Here is a 15,711-nt window from a genome sequence, read left to right on the forward strand (position 1 = left end):
TTGCTAGTGTGTGAAATGACTGCAACTGTATGGTAGCGTGAACATTCTTTGGAATTGCCCTTCTTTAGGATTAGAGTGAAAACTGACCTTTTCCAGTCTTTGGCCACTCCTAGTTTTCCAAATTTGCTGGCATATTGAATGCAGCATTATAACAGCATCACCTTTTAGGATATGAAATAGCTCAGCTGGAATTCCATCATCTCTACTAGCTTTGTTCGTAGTGATGCTTCCTAAGACCCACTTGACTTCCCATTCCAGGATATCTGGCTCTAGGTGAAGGATCATACCATCATGGTTATCCGGGTCATTGAGATTTTTTTTGTTTGTTTTTTGTATAGTTCTCCTGTGTATTCTTGCCACCTCTTCTTAATATCTTCTGCTTCTGTTAGGTCCATACTGTTCCTGCGCTTATTGTGCCCATGAAGCATGAAATGTTCCCTTGGAAGCTTTAATTTTCTTGAAGAGATCTCTGATCTTTCCCATTCTATTGTTTTCCTCTATTTCTTTCCATTGTTCTCTTTGGAAGGCTTTCTTATCTCTCCTTGTTCTTCTCTGGATCTCTGCATTCAGATGGGTATATCTTTCAGTTTCTCCTTTGCCTTTAGCTTCTCTTCCTTTCTCAGCTGTTTGTAAGGCCTCCTCAGACAATCATTTTGCCTTTTTGCATTTCTTCTTCTTTGGGATGGTTTTGATCACCACATCCTCTACTATGTTTAAACCTCTGTCCATAGTTCTTCAGGCACTCTGTCTATCATATCTGTCTATCATATCTCTTGAATCTATTTGTCACTTCCACTGTATAATCATAAGGGATTTGATTTAAGTCATACCTGAATGACCTAGTGGTTTTCTATACTTTCTTGAATTTATGTCTGAATTTTGCAATAAGCAGTTCATGATTTGAGCCAGAGTCAGCTCCTGGTCTTGTTTTTGCTGACTGTATAGAGCTTCTCCATCTTTGGCTACAAAGAATATAATCACTCTGATTTTGGTATTGACCATCTGGTGATGTCCATGTGTAGAGTCATCTCTTGTGTTGTTGGAAGAGGGTGTTTGCTATGACCAGTGCATTCTCTTGGGATTACTCTGTTAGCCTTTGCCCTGCTTCATTTTGTATTCCAAGGCCAAAGTTGCTTGTTGCTCCAGGTATCTCTTGACTTCCTACTTTTGCGTTCCAGTCCTGTATGATGAAAAGGAAATCTTTTTTTCCATGTTAGCTCTTGAATGTCTCTATATTTTGACCACATTTACTGATTTTCCCTAACCAACACTCCTTGCATGTGGCAAGCCCCAATCTCTTCTGTTTTTATGAATTCAGTTTTACTAGATTCCCCACATAAGTGAGATTATGAAGTATTTGTCTTTCTTTCTCTGCAATATTTCTTTTAGCAGAATACCTTCCAGGTTAGTCCATGATGTGGAAAAGACAAGATTTCCTTCTTTATGACTGAATAGTGTTTCACTGTGTGTGTGTTTGTATACATTTATTTTATCCACTCATCTGTCAAATACACTTAGGTGGTTTCTGTGTCTTGTTTTTCAGTTGCTCAGTCATGTCCGACTCTTTGCAACCCCATGGACTGCATCCCACCACGCTTCCCTGTCCTTCACCATTTCCTGGGGCTTGCTCAAACTCATGTCCATTGAGTTTGGACATTGAGTGATGCCATCCAATCATCTCATCCTCTGTGTCTTGGTTACTGTGAATAATGCTGTAACAAATATGGGGTACAGAGATCTCTTCAAGATAGCTATTTCATTTCTTTAGATACATATTCAGAACTGGAATTGAATTATATAGTTCTATTTTTAAATTTTGAGGAACCTCCATATTATTTTTCATAGCAGCTGTATCAATTCACATTCTCACCAGCAGAACACAAGAGTTCTCTTTTCTCTACATCTTTCCCAGCACTTATCAGCACTTTTCTTTTGATAACAGCCATTCTGGAAGGTGTGATGTAATATTTCACTGTGGTTTTCATTTGCATTTCCTGATGATTAATGACGCTGAGAAATTTTTATGTACATGGTGGTTATTGGAAAATTTTCTTTGGTAAATGGGTATTTATGAATTCTGCACATTTTTAAAATTAATTTTATTGGAATATAATTTATTTAAAATGTTGCATTAATTTCTGCTGTATAAGAAAATCAGTTATACATATACATATATCCACTCTTTTTTAGATTCTTTTCTTATAAAGGTCATTACAAAGTATTAAATAGAGTTCCCTGTGCTATACAGTATGTTCTTACTAGTTACATGTCAATTCCAATCTCCCAGTTTTTCCCTCTCCTGCTGACTTTGCAACTATAAGTTTGCTTTCTATATCTGTGACTCTATTTCTGTTTTGTAAATAAGTTCATTTATACCTTTTTTTTACATTCCACATACTAATGATATCATATGATATATACCTTTCTCTGCCTCACTTACTTCACTCAGCATGACAATCTCAAATAGCATCCATGTCATGGATCCATCCATGTCACCACAAATAGCATTATTTCATTTTTTTAAATGGCTGAGTAATATACCATTGTATGTTTGTACAACATCTTCTTTATCCACTTATCTGTCAATGGACATTTAGGTTGCTTCTATGTCCTAGCTATTGGAAACAGCACTGCAATGAATATTGTAATGCAAATGTCTTTTTGAATTATGGCTTTCTTTGGATATATGCCCAGGAGTGGGAATTCTGGATCATATGATAGCTCTATTTTTAGTTTTAAGGAGCCTCCATATTGTTCTCCATAGTGGTTGTATCAGTTTACTTTCCCACCAACAGTATAAGAGTTTTCTCCACAATCTCTCTGGCATTTATTACTTGTGGATTTTTTTGATGATGGCTATTCTGAAAAGTGTAAGTTTTGTCATTGTAGTTTTGATTTGCATTTCTCTAATAATTAGAGATGTTGAACATCTTTTCATGTGACTTTTGGCCATCTGTATATCTTCTTTAGAGAAGTATCTATTAGATCTTCTGCCCATTTTTTGATTGGGTTGTTTGGTATTTTCTATATTGAGCAGCATGAGATGTTTGTATATTTGGAGACTAATCCCTTATCACTCGCTTTGTTTGCAAATATTTTCTCCCATTCTGTATGTTGTCTTTTCATTTGTTTATGGCTCCTTTTGTTGTGCAAAAGTTTTTAGGTTTAATTAGGTCCCATTTGTTTATTTTTGTTTTTATTTTCTCTAGGAGGTGGATGCAAAAAGATATTGCTGCAAATTTATGTCAAAGAATGTTCTGCCTATGTTTTCCTCTAAGAGCTTTACAGTATGCAATCTTACATTTAGGTCATTTATCCATTTTGAGTTTATTTTTTTGTGTGTGTGGTGTTAGAGAACATTCTAGTTTCATTCTTTTACATGTAGCTGACCAATTTTCCCAGAACCATTTATTGAAGACTGTCTTTTCTCCGTTGTATGTTCTTGCTTTCTTTATTGTAGATAAACTGACTGTAGGTGTGTGGGTTTATTTCTTGGCTTCCAATTCTATTCCACTGACCTATATTTCTGTGTGTGTGTGTTTGTGTGTGTGTGTGTGTGTGTGTGTGTGTGTTTGTGTGTGACAGTTCCACTCTCTTTTTTAATAATAACTTTAAAATTTTTAGTTTATATTGGAATATAGTTGACTAAAAATGTTGTGTTAGTTTCAGGTGTACAGGAGAGTGGATTCCATTATACATGTATTTATTCTATTTCTGATTCTTTTCCCATTCAGATATTACAGAGTATTGAGCAAATTTGCCCATGCTATACAGTAGGTCCTTGTAGTAGCATACTTTTTTTTTTTTTTTGCTTATTGTACCTTTGTAGTATAGTCTGAAGTCAGGGAGACTGATTCTTCCAGCTCCATTTTTCTTTCTCAGGATGATTTTTATTCCATAGAGTCTTTCGTGTTTCCATGTAAATTTGATTTTTTTGCTCTAGTTATTTGAAAAATGTCATTGGTAATTTAATAAGGATTGCATTGAATCAGTAGATTGCCTTGGGTAGTATAGTCATTTTGACAATATTGATTCTTCCAATCCAATAACATAGTATATAATTTGACCTGTGTCACCTTCAATTATTTCATTGGCATCTCATAGTTTTCATAGTAAAAGTTTTTGCCTCCTTAGGTAGGTTTATTCCTAGGTACATTATTCTTTTTGATGCAATGGTAAATGGGATTGTTTCCTTAATTCCTCTTTCTGATTTTTTGTGGTTAATGTATAGAAATGTGAGTGATTTCTGAGTATTAATTTTGTATCCTGCATCTGTACCAAATTCATGGATAAGCTCTAGTGTGTGTGTGGGGGGGGGAGGGGTAGCATCTCTGGCATTGTCTATGTACAATTTCATGTCATCTGTAAACAGTGACAATTTTTCTTCTTTTCCAAATTGGTTTCCACTATTTGTTCTTATTTGACTAGTTGGTTTAGGTCAGATTGTATTTTTTTATTTTTCTTTTTTCCTGAGGTAAGGTTGTATTGCTACAGACTTCATTCTTAGAACTGCTTTTGTTGCATCCCATAGGTTTTGGATCATCATGCTTTCATTTTCATCTGTCTCTGGGTATTTTTTTTTCTTTTTGTCTTCTTCAGTGACCCACTGGTTGTTTAGTGACATATTGTTTAGCCTCCATGTGATTGTGTGTTTTTCCAGTTTTTTCTTATAGCTAATTTCTAATCTCTTAGTGTTTTTGTTGGAATGCAGGCTTGATATAATTTCAATTTTATTAAATATACTGAGGCTTCTTTTATGGCATAGCATGTGCTCTATCCTGGAGAATCTCTCATGTGCCCTTGAGAAGAATGTGTATTCTTCTGCTTTTGAATGAAATGTTCTATAAATATCAATTAAGTCCATCTTGTTTAATATGGCATTTTAAGGCCTGTGTTTCCTTACTGATTTTCTGTGTGCATGACCAGTCCATTGAAGAAAATGGGTCGTTAAAGTGCCCCAGTATTATTGTGTTACTATCAATTTCTCATTTTATGGCTGCTACAATGTGCCTTATATATTGAGGTGCTCCTATGTTGGGTGCATTCATATTTACAACTGTTATATTTTCTTCTTGGATTGATCCCTTGTTCATTAGGTAGTGTCCTTATTTTTCTCTTGTAACAGTCTTTTATTTTACAGTCTATTTTGTCTGGTATGAGTATCGCTACTCCAGCTTTCATTTCCATTTGCAAGGAATATCTATTTCCATCCTCTCATTTTCAGTCTGTAAGTTTATCTAGATTTTAAGTATGTCTCTTGTAGACAGCTTTATATATGGGTCTTGTTTTTGTATCTATTCTTGTTTTGTATCTATTCATCCAGTCTATATCTTTTTGTTGAGTGTTTAAACAATTTCCATTTAAGGTAACCACTAATATGTATTTTTTTATTGTCATTTTGTAATTGTTTTGGAATAATTTCTGTAATTCTTTTTTTCTTTCCCTCATCTTTTGTTCTCTACTGTTCTGATCTGATGTCTATCTTTAGTGTTTGGATTGCTTTTCTTTCTTTATTCTTTGTTCAAATCTATTACAGATTTTTGGTTTTTCTTTATCATGGGGTTTTGATATATCTTTGTATATACAAGATTGTTTAAAGTTGCTGGTCTCTTTCACCCTTGATAATATACTTGTTTCAATGCTATTCTCTCAGAACATCCCACCCTCGCCTTCTCCCACAGAGTCTTCTGTACATCTGTGTCTCTTTTTCTGTTTTGTATATAGAGTTATTGTTACCATCTTTTAGAATTCCATATATATGCATTAGTATACTGTATTGGTCTTTATCTTTCTGGCTTACTTCACTCTGTATAATGGGCTTCACTTTCATCTATCTCATTAGAACTGATTCAAGTGAATTTTTTTAATGACTGAGTAATATTCCATTGTGTATATGATCTCCAGCCCAGGTTGGATGCATGAGACAAGTGCTAAGGGCTGGTGCAATGGGAAGACCCAGAGGGATGGGATGGGGAGGGAGGTGGGAGAGGGGATTGGGATGGGGAACACATGTAAACCAATGGCTGATTTATGTCAATGTATGGCAGAAACCACTACAATATTGTAATGTAATTAGCCTCCAACTAATAAAAATAAATGAAAAAAATAAAAATAAAATAAAGTTGCTGGCCTCTTAATTTCAAATGCATTTTCAATATCCTATATTTATACTCTTCTCTTCTCACCATTGCTGGTTTTCTTATTATATTTTGTATGGATGCTTGCCTACATTTATTGTATGGTGCCTTCACCATTGAGCTTTCCCATTCATAATTTTCTTGTTTCCAGTTATGGCCTTTTCTTTCGCATATAGAGAAGTTCCCTTAGCATTTGTTGTATAGCTGATTTGGTGGTGCTGAATTATCTTAGCACTTCTTTGCCCATAAAGCATTTGTTTTTTTCTGTGTATTCTGAATGAGAACCTTGCTGGGTAGAGTATTCTTGGTTGTAGTTTTTTTCCTTTTCAGCATTTTAAATATATCATGTCACTCTTTTTGGCCTGCAGATCTACTGCCGAACAATCAGGAGATAAGCTTATGGAAATCCCTTTGTATGTTATTTCTTGCTTTTCTCTTGTTGCTTTTTAATATTTTCTCTTCATCTTTAGTTTTCATTACTTTGATTAATGTGTGTCTCAGCATGTTCCTCCTTGGATTTTTCCTGTATGGGACTCTCTGTGCTTCCTGGTTTTGAGTGAGTGCATCCTTTCCCATTTTAGTGAAGAGTTTGGTTATTATCTCTTCAAACATTTTCTCAGGTCTTTTCTCTCTCTCATCTTCTTCTGTCACCCTTATAATGCAAATGTTGGTACATTTAATATCCCAGAAGTCTTTAAGACTGTTCTCATTATTTTTCATTCTTTTTTCTTTATCCTGTTTTGCAGTAGTAATTTCCAGTAATCCATCTTCCAGGTCACTTACCTGTTCTTCTGCCTCATTTATTCTATTTATTCCTTCTAGTGTATTTTTCATTTCAGTTATTGCATTGCTCATCTTTGTTCTTTCAAGCTCCTAGAAGAAAGTGAAAGTGAAGTTGCTTAGTGATGTCCGACTCTTTGTGACCCCATGGACTGTAACCTATCAGGCTCCTCTGACCATGGAATTTTCCAGGCAAGAATGCTGGAGTGGGATGCCATTTCTTTCTCCAGGTCTATAGTAAACATTTATTGTATTCTCTTGGCCTGTGCTTCATTATTTTTCTGACTTCTTGAATCATCTTTACTATCATTACTCTGGAGTCTTTCTCAGGTAGATTGTCTATCTCCACTTAGTTTCTCTGTGGTTTCTATTTTGTTCCTTCTTCTTTAACATATTTCTCTGCCATCTCATTTTGTCTTACTTTTTGTGTTTGTGGTCCCTTTTCCTCAGGCTGCAGGATTGTTTCTCTTACTTTTTGTGCCAGCATCTTGTTGAGTGAGGTGGATCCAGGGTCCCTGTACAAGTTTTCTGGTGGGAGGGACTGGTGACTGCCCCCTGGTGGGCAGAGCCAGGTGTTGTCCCACTTGTGGGCAAGGCCATGTCAAGTCATGTGTTTATAGGTGGTTGTTGGCTTAGGATGAATTCAGGTAGCCTGTCTGCAGATGGATGTGGCTGTGTTACCACTATTTTGGTTGGTTGACGTGAGGCATCCCAGCACTGGATCCTACAGGCTGTTGAGTGGGTCGAGATCTTGATGCCAATATGATGACTTCTGGGGGAGCTTTGTGGATTATATTCCTTGGAACTCTCACCACCAGTGTCCTTGTCCCCATAGTGACTCATAGCCAACCTCTGCCTCCCTAGGAGACTAAGATCTACAGGTAGGTCTGGTCTAGGCTCCTATGGAACCACTGCTTTGCTCTGGGTCCCAGTACACATAAAATGTGTGATTCCTCCAAGGGTGGAATCACTGATTTCCCCAGTTCTGTGAAACTCTTGGATACAAGCTCCACTGGCCTTCAAAGCCAAATGTTTGTGAGCTTCTCCTTCTGTGGCCAGACCCCAGGCTTGGAAGCCTAATGTTGGGCTCAGAACTCTCACTCCTGTCAGAGAATCTCTGCAATATAATACTTTTCAAGTTGTGGGCTGCCCACCTGGCAGATATAGGATTTGATTATATTGCAATAGCACCCCTCCCACTGTCTTTCTTCTTCTTTGTCTTTGGTTGTAGAATAAACTTTTTCATAGGTTCAAGACTTTTTTGTTAATGATTGTTCAGCAGTTTTGATTTAATTGCTTTCATGGGAGGAGGTGAGCTCAAGTCCTTCTACTCTGCCATATTATCTGCTGCTCCTATTGTACATTCATCTTCAGGTTGTCATGTTACTAATTAGCATTCTTTCATTTCAGCTTGAAGAACTTTCAGCATTTATTGTAAGTCAAGTCTAGTGGCAATTAACTCTTTCTGCTTTTATTAATTTTTTCTGGTCTGAAAAAGTGTTTGTCTTTCCTTTATTTTCTGGGTGCAGCATGCTTGGTTGGATGATACTTTCTTTTAGTACTTCAAACATATCATTCCACTCTCTGTTGAGAAATCTGCTGATAGCCTTATACAGGTTTCCATGCACATGAGATTTTTTTTTTCTCTTGCTACTTTTAACGTTCTCTTTTTGTCTTTGATTTTAGATAGCTTTATTAGACTGTGCCTTAGAGAAGACCATTTTGGGTTAAATTGTTTGGACATCAGTGAGCCAAATGAACTTAGATAGCCAAATATCTACCCAGAGTTGGGAAGTTCTAGCCACTGTTTGTTTAAACAGTCTTTGTTCTCCTTTCTTCTTCTCTTATCCTTTTTAGACTTTAATATTTTATAGATTGTTAATCTTAATTTTACCTCATAAGTCACATAGGCATACTTCACCCTTTTTCATTTTTTTCCCCCTAGTCTGACTAGACAATTTCAAATGACCTTTCTTTGACTTCACAGATACTTTTCTTCTGGGTGATTAAGTCTGCTATTGATGCTCTGTATTGTATTTTTTCATTTCATACATTGTATTTTCAGCTCTAAAATTTGTTTGGTTCTTTTTTATAATTTCTTCCATTAAATTTCTTATTTTGTTCACAATGTTTCCCTGATTTTGTTGAATTGTCCCTCTTGTAGTTCTTTGAACTTACTTAAAACAACTATAATATATTTTGAATTGTTTAACAGGGAAATCACAGATCTCCTTGTCTTTGGGTGTCAGTTTCTGGAAATTATTAAATTCCATCGATGATCTCTTGTTTCCTTGACTTTTCATATTCCTTCTAGTTTTGTGTTGCTGTCTTTGCATTAAAAGGGCAGTCACATCCTTCAGTTTTTATTGACTGGACTCTTCTTTGCGTCTAATCATAGATTATTCTGTCTGGAACTTCTCCACTGAGCTCCCAGACTCTCAGAATGACACTCCCATCTGCTGGTAATTGTCAAAATCTGTGTTCTTTGGAGAGACTAAGGTAAAAAACTATTCTGCCATTTTGATGATGTTGTCTAACAGTTTTCAAATGTGGGGTCAAAAATCTGACAGAACCAGAGGCCAACAAATGATATATAGATACTAGGGAGGGAGTTTGGGGAGTGCTCATTTTAATTTTTTAATTAAGCTTTTTATTTTGAGATCATTATAAATTCACATACAGGAATCAAAACTATGGAGATATGCCTTGGACCCTTTATTTAATTTCTCCAATAATAGCATTTTGCAAAACTATAATATTACAGTTAGGATATTAACATTGTTATAGGACACAGTCAAGAGATAGAACATTTCTATCATCAAAAGGATTACTCTTATTACTCTTTTATAACCACACTTATTTCTTTCCTTTTCCCAATCTCTCCTTAACTTCTAACAACCACTAGTATGTTCCTCATTTCCAAATTATATTATTGGAAGAACGTTATATGAATGGAATCATACCATCTGTAACCTTTAGGTATAAGTTTTTCTCAATCATCAAGATTCCATAGAAATTCACCCAAGTTGTTGCATGTACCAGTAGTTGGCTCCTTTTTATTGATGTATAGTATTCTATGATATAGATGCACCAGTATTTGCTTAATTACTCACCTACTGAAAGACAACTAAGTTATTTCCAGTTTGGTCTATTTTGAACAAAGCTGCTATGAACATTTGTTTAGAAGTTTTTAAGTGAAAATAAATTTCCGCTTCTTTGGGATAAATGCCCAGATGTGTAATTGCTGGATCATCTTGTAGTTGTATATTTTATGTTTTAAGAAACTGCCAAATAATTATGTAAAACAGTGGCTATACTGTTTTACATTCTCACCAGCAAGGTGCGAATGATTCTGTTTCTATACACCCTTGCCAGCATTAGGTGTTTTCACTATTTATTTTTCTATTGCCCTTGTAAAAGATATGTAGTGATATCTCATTGTGATTTGCATATTTTCAATGATTAATGATGCTGAACATCTTTTCATATGTTTAGCTGATACCCAAATATCATCTTCAGTGAATTATCTGTCTTTTGCCCATTTTCTAATTGGAATGTGTAATTTGTCTTTGTTTGTTTTCATTTATTTTTTACTATTGAGTTTTGAGAGTTCTTTATATATTCTAAATACTAATGTTTTGTCAGGTACATGTTTTGCAAATATTTTCCCTAGCATGTAGCCTGTCTTTTCATCTTCTTCACATGGTCTTACACAAGGCAAAATTTTCTACTTTGATGAGGTCCATTTTATCAATACTTGATTTTATAATTCAAGCTTTTGGTGTCAGTTCTAAGGAATTATTTGCCTAAACCTAATCCTGAAGATTTTCTCCTACTGTTTTTTAAAAGTTTGTAACGTTAAATTTAAATTCATTATCTATTTTGAGTTACTTTTTATAGGTTGTGAATTTAGGTTGAGATTCCTCCTTGTCTTTGTTGTTCAGTTGCTGAGTCATGTCTGACTCTCTGTGACCCGGTGGACTGCAGCATGCCAGGATTTCCTATCCTTCACTATCTCCCAGAATTTGTTCAAACTCATGTCCATTGAGCTGGTGATGCTATCTAACCATCTCATCCTCTCCCTCCCCTTTCTCCTTTTGCCTTTAATCTTTCCAAGCATCAGGGTTTTTCCAATGAGTTAGCTCTTCCCATCAGGTAGTCAAAGCACTGGAGCTTCAGTATCAGTCCTTCCAATGAATATTCAGGCTTGATTTCCTTTAGGATTGACTGGTTAGGATCTCCTGCTGTCCAAGAGATTCTCAGCAGTCTTCTCCAGCACCACAATTTGAATGCATCAATTCTTCAGCACTCAGCATTCTTTATGGTCCAACTCTCTCATCTGTACATAGCTACTGGAAGAACCATAGCTTTGACTATAAAGACCTTTGTTGGCAAAGTGATGTCTCTGTTTTTTGCTATGCTGGCTAGGTTTGCCATAGCTTTTCTTCCTGGGAACAAGCGTCTTTTGATTTCATGGCTGCAGTCACTGTCCACAGTGATTCTGGAGCCCAAGAAAATAAACTCTGTCACTGTTTCCACTTTTCCCCTTCTATTTGCCATGGAGTGATGGGATTACCCTGGAATGGGAAGCTATGATCTTAATTTTTTAATGTTGAGTTTTATGCCAGATTCTTTTCTCTCCTCTTTTATCCTCATCAGTAAGTACCTTAGCTCACTTTCTGCCATTAGAGTGGTATCATATGCATATCTGAAGTTGTTCAGTGCCATTTGTTTAAAAGGTTATCCTTCCTTCACTGAATTGCTTTTGTACCTTTGTCAAAAAATTGGTTGGGCATATTTGTGTAGGTCTATTTTTGGGTTCTCTATTCTCTAACATAATCTACCATGTCTATTCTACCAACGCTACACTCTTTTGGTTACTGTAGCTATTAGTGTTGAAATCTGGGTAGACTTATTGTTAAAACTTTATTCTATTTCACATTTATTTTAGTTGTTCTCACATACTCATTTGATTTTGACCTCTAAAGCCTCTGCAGATGAGGACTGTACTTGTGGCCCTAGAGAGCTCCATAATGGCAAACTGAAATGAGTTGATGTACCAGGAATTAATCGCCAACTCTCAAGACAGTGTAAAAGGCAAATATAAAGTGAAAAGGCCTTCCTTGGAGCTAGGCTCTGTCCTATGCTTTTCTTCAGCCAGGCTTCCCTCCCCCACTACAGTAGACTAAGTGAATAAGGCCCCATGCCATTATGGATTTCCATGGTGGCTCATGTGACTTGGAGAAGGAAATGGCAACCCACTCCAGTATCCTTGCCTGGAGAATTCCATGGACAGAAGAGCCTAGTGGGCTATAGTCCACAGGGTCACAAAGAATTGGACATGACTAAGTGACTAACACATTCATGGTGGCTCAGACAGTAAAGAATCTGCCTGAAATGCAGGAAACCTGGGTCAGGAAGATTCCCTAGAGAAGAGAATGGCTATCCACTCCAGTATTCTTACTTGGATAATTCCATGGACAGGCCATGACAAGCTACAGTCCATGGAGCTGCAAAGAGTCAGACACAATTGAGTAACACTTCACCTCACATGGCATTATAGATTATGTTGGAATCTATATTAAATTTGAATTAGAGAAATGATAACAAAAGTGTTGCTTATCACTTCCAGAAAGGTGTCATTGGAAGGATTAAGAAAGCTGGCTTTCTTAGGTATCTAGGAAAACTCACTTGCTCTTCCCATATGTGTGTGTGTGTGTGTGTTAGTCATTCAGTTGTGTCTGACTCTTTGCGACCACATGGATTGTAGTGGAAATCACTTCTACACATGTAGTGCCCATGAGTTTCAAATATATCAGTCACCACAGTCCTGGACTAGGAGGGCCTAGAAAATGGAAACAGAAATAATGGAGGAAAGTGTTAGGAATTCAGTGGTTTGAAACCAGGTAAGTTTATTTGAAGACTAGATGGAAAGCTATTCAGGTGAACAATTGTTTAGACACTGGGAGACAAAAAGAGGACCTGCAAGGGATAGTCTTCAGACAAGGCAGAGAAGGAATGTGACACAAAGGCTTGGTATGAGTGAGTAGGCCTGTTTTCTAATTGCTTTGTGCATGTTCTTCTGCTTTAAGGTTTCTCAGTGGAAAAATAAGCCAGTCTCAGATAGACTTGGGAGAACTTGGGCTGATGTAAAGGAATACCATCCCATTACAAAGGTCAATGTGGTAGGGGCAGTGGAAGGATTCAGAATGAGAGAAGTTAAAGAGGAAAGAGCCTCCAGGAGACAAGAGGTGTGCCACTAGGACAGTAGCCCCTTTGTAGCCCAAAGACTGTCCAGGTAGTTGGGGCTCAAATCTCTAAGGAATAAGCACATTTTCTCAAAGGATTCTCCTATCCATATAGATCATAGACTTAGTGTAATTAATTCCAGATTACTTTCTAACACTGTCCTGTTTTCACCACCAAGGAGTTAGGAGTGGTTGCCTTTAATTTCCTACCTAAAGCAAATCACATTTCCATGACAAGTGCAAGTGTCAGTGAGCGTCTTCAAAGACTAAGAAGCAATAAGAAGTTAAAAGGAAGGCCATGACTAGCTGGATGCCCAAGCTAGGTGCACTGATCAACTGGAAATCAGATATCCACAGGCACTAAACCTATTCAATAAAAAGGAACTTCATTGGGAATAATTAAGGGTGCATTATGTGACTGCTAGAATTTCAGGCAACTTGAATCTGATCACTTAAATCGTCACTCATTGTAAATCAGAGAGCCCTTTAAGAGAGCACAAGGAAGGGCCTAAGGAAAATGAAGTCTCACTAAGATTGCCTACCCTGAGGAGAATGATAATGGCTGTCAGTAATAGAAACAGCTGTCAGTGGTTGAGGTAAGATCAAAAAAATGAGCAGTTCTTAACTAGCATGAAGAAGACTTCCCTGGTGGCTCAGATGGTAAAAGCATCTGCCTACAATGCAGGAGACCTGGGTTCGATCCCTGAGTTGGGAAGATCACCTGGAGAAGGAAATGGCAACCCACTCCAGTATTCTTGCCTGGAAAATCCTATGGAAGGAGGAACCTGGTAGGCTACAGTCCATGGGGCCGCAAAGAGTCAGACACGACTGAGCGACTTCACTCACTCACTAACTAGCATTAAGGATCAACAGAACCCTGAGGTGGAGAGGAGGGAGCAGTAGACTTAGAAACAAGCTGACTTAAGTTCAGAGTCACTTTATGCCAAATATCCTGTTTCTTCTTCTGGAAAATGAGACTAATAATGTCTACCTTTTCAGGGGTATCATAAAAGCAAAACACAAGAACTTACATAAAATGACTGGTACTGAATAGCTTCTTGAATAAAGAGGGTAGTTCCTTCCCTTTGTTCAATTAAGCATTTTAATGTTTTTTAGTTCATGAATATGAGAAAATAAAGCTTCACTTCATATTCAAGTTGATTTCCAAGGTATTTTTCTTTTTAAAATACTTTAATTTATGATTCAAAAAGAGAACACATATCTTAATCTTCTGTCTAGGTTCAGTTTGAAGTCCTCCATTCTGATTTGGGGTTTATGATTTGACAAATTCCCCCAATCCAATGAAAGAGGTTATATGAATATCCCTAATATATATATGTGTGTGTGTGTGTGTGTGTGTGTGTGTGTGTTAACAAATTCCATATATTTAATATTGCCCAACTGTTTCTAAATTGTTAATAAAGTTTAGTTTCTCACTTTTATTTAAGTGAAAATAAAAGAAACAAAGGTTCTATTTTTTTCCTGTACCCAATGAGCTATCTGTGGACATGGCAACCTTAAATTATTCACTCCTAAGCCTTAAGTCTTTTAAAGATCATTTACCACTTATCATCAGAGACACCTGGGAATCTGGACATTTACCATGACCCTAAGTGAACTTTAGCATGGAAACAAGCATAGGAATATGCAAACACATAGCTTATGGCTTTTCAGTTTCACAATGAGAGTGAGTGAGGTCAGGGAGGTTGTAGTTAAAGCCAGTTTTACCTTTTTGTTTAGAGACTTTTCTCACAGTCATTGCAGCCTGTCTCTTCTGGTTTTCAGAAATCTCAAACCCTATAACATAAAAATAAATCATTTTGTTATGAGTAACATAGACCTTTTTTAAAACATATAAATTAGTACAACTTTTCTGGGAGAGTAATATTAAGACTTACCTACAACAATGCATTTCAATGTATAGAGGGACAAAAAGGTGAGAACATGAGTTAAGAGGTCATTAAATGGAGAGTGGTTGAATAAAATATGGTGAAAAGTGGAAAGACATTTCGCAATCAAAAGCAAAAATACAAAGAAAAATGAGTTTAAAAAAATAAGAGATTACAGCAGAAAATATATATAGACTTAAGGAAAGTTTTACAAGGAGGAAAAAAAATGAATGGCATAAAGTAATTAAAGAAATAATCAAAATATCTGTGGAAGTTCTTTGCCAATTTTTAACTGAGTTTTGGGTTTTAACTAACTGAGTTGTAGAAGTTCCTTATATATTTTAGAAATTATCACATGTATGGTTTGAAAATATTTTCTCCCATTTAACAGGTTGCTTTTTTGTGCTGTTGTTTTTTCTTTTGCTGTGCAAAGGCTTTTTGGTTTGATGTTGTCTATTTTTGCTTTCCTGTCCATGTTTTTGGTGTCATATCCAAAAAATCATTGCCAAGACCAACATCAAGAAATATTTCCCCAAGGTTTTTGTCTAGGATTTTTATAGTTTCGAGTCACATGTTCAAGTCTTCAGTCTACTTTGAACTGATTTTCATGTATGACATAAAGTAGTTCAATTTTATTCTTTTTCATGTGTATATACA

General features: G+C 36.3%; 1 protein-coding gene across 8 annotated transcripts in view; it reads right to left on the reverse strand.

The window, feature by feature from the left end:
* The window catches only part of ARHGEF9 (Cdc42 guanine nucleotide exchange factor 9), a 396,118-nt gene that overhangs the window by 51,803 nt on the left and 328,604 nt on the right, over positions 1–15,711 (reverse strand). For all 8 annotated transcript variants that reach the window (XM_070461884.1, XM_070461883.1, XM_070461885.1 and 5 more), the window contains one exon: positions 14,894–14,962. In XM_070461884.1, the coding sequence (XP_070317985.1) occupies positions 14,894–14,962 (69 nt within the window). The remainder of the gene's footprint in view (positions 1–14,893; positions 14,963–15,711) is intronic.

The sequence above is a fragment of the Odocoileus virginianus genome, chromosome X, assembly GCF_023699985.2.
Source record: "Odocoileus virginianus isolate 20LAN1187 ecotype Illinois chromosome X, Ovbor_1.2, whole genome shotgun sequence".
NCBI lineage: Eukaryota > Metazoa > Chordata > Mammalia > Artiodactyla > Cervidae > Odocoileus > Odocoileus virginianus.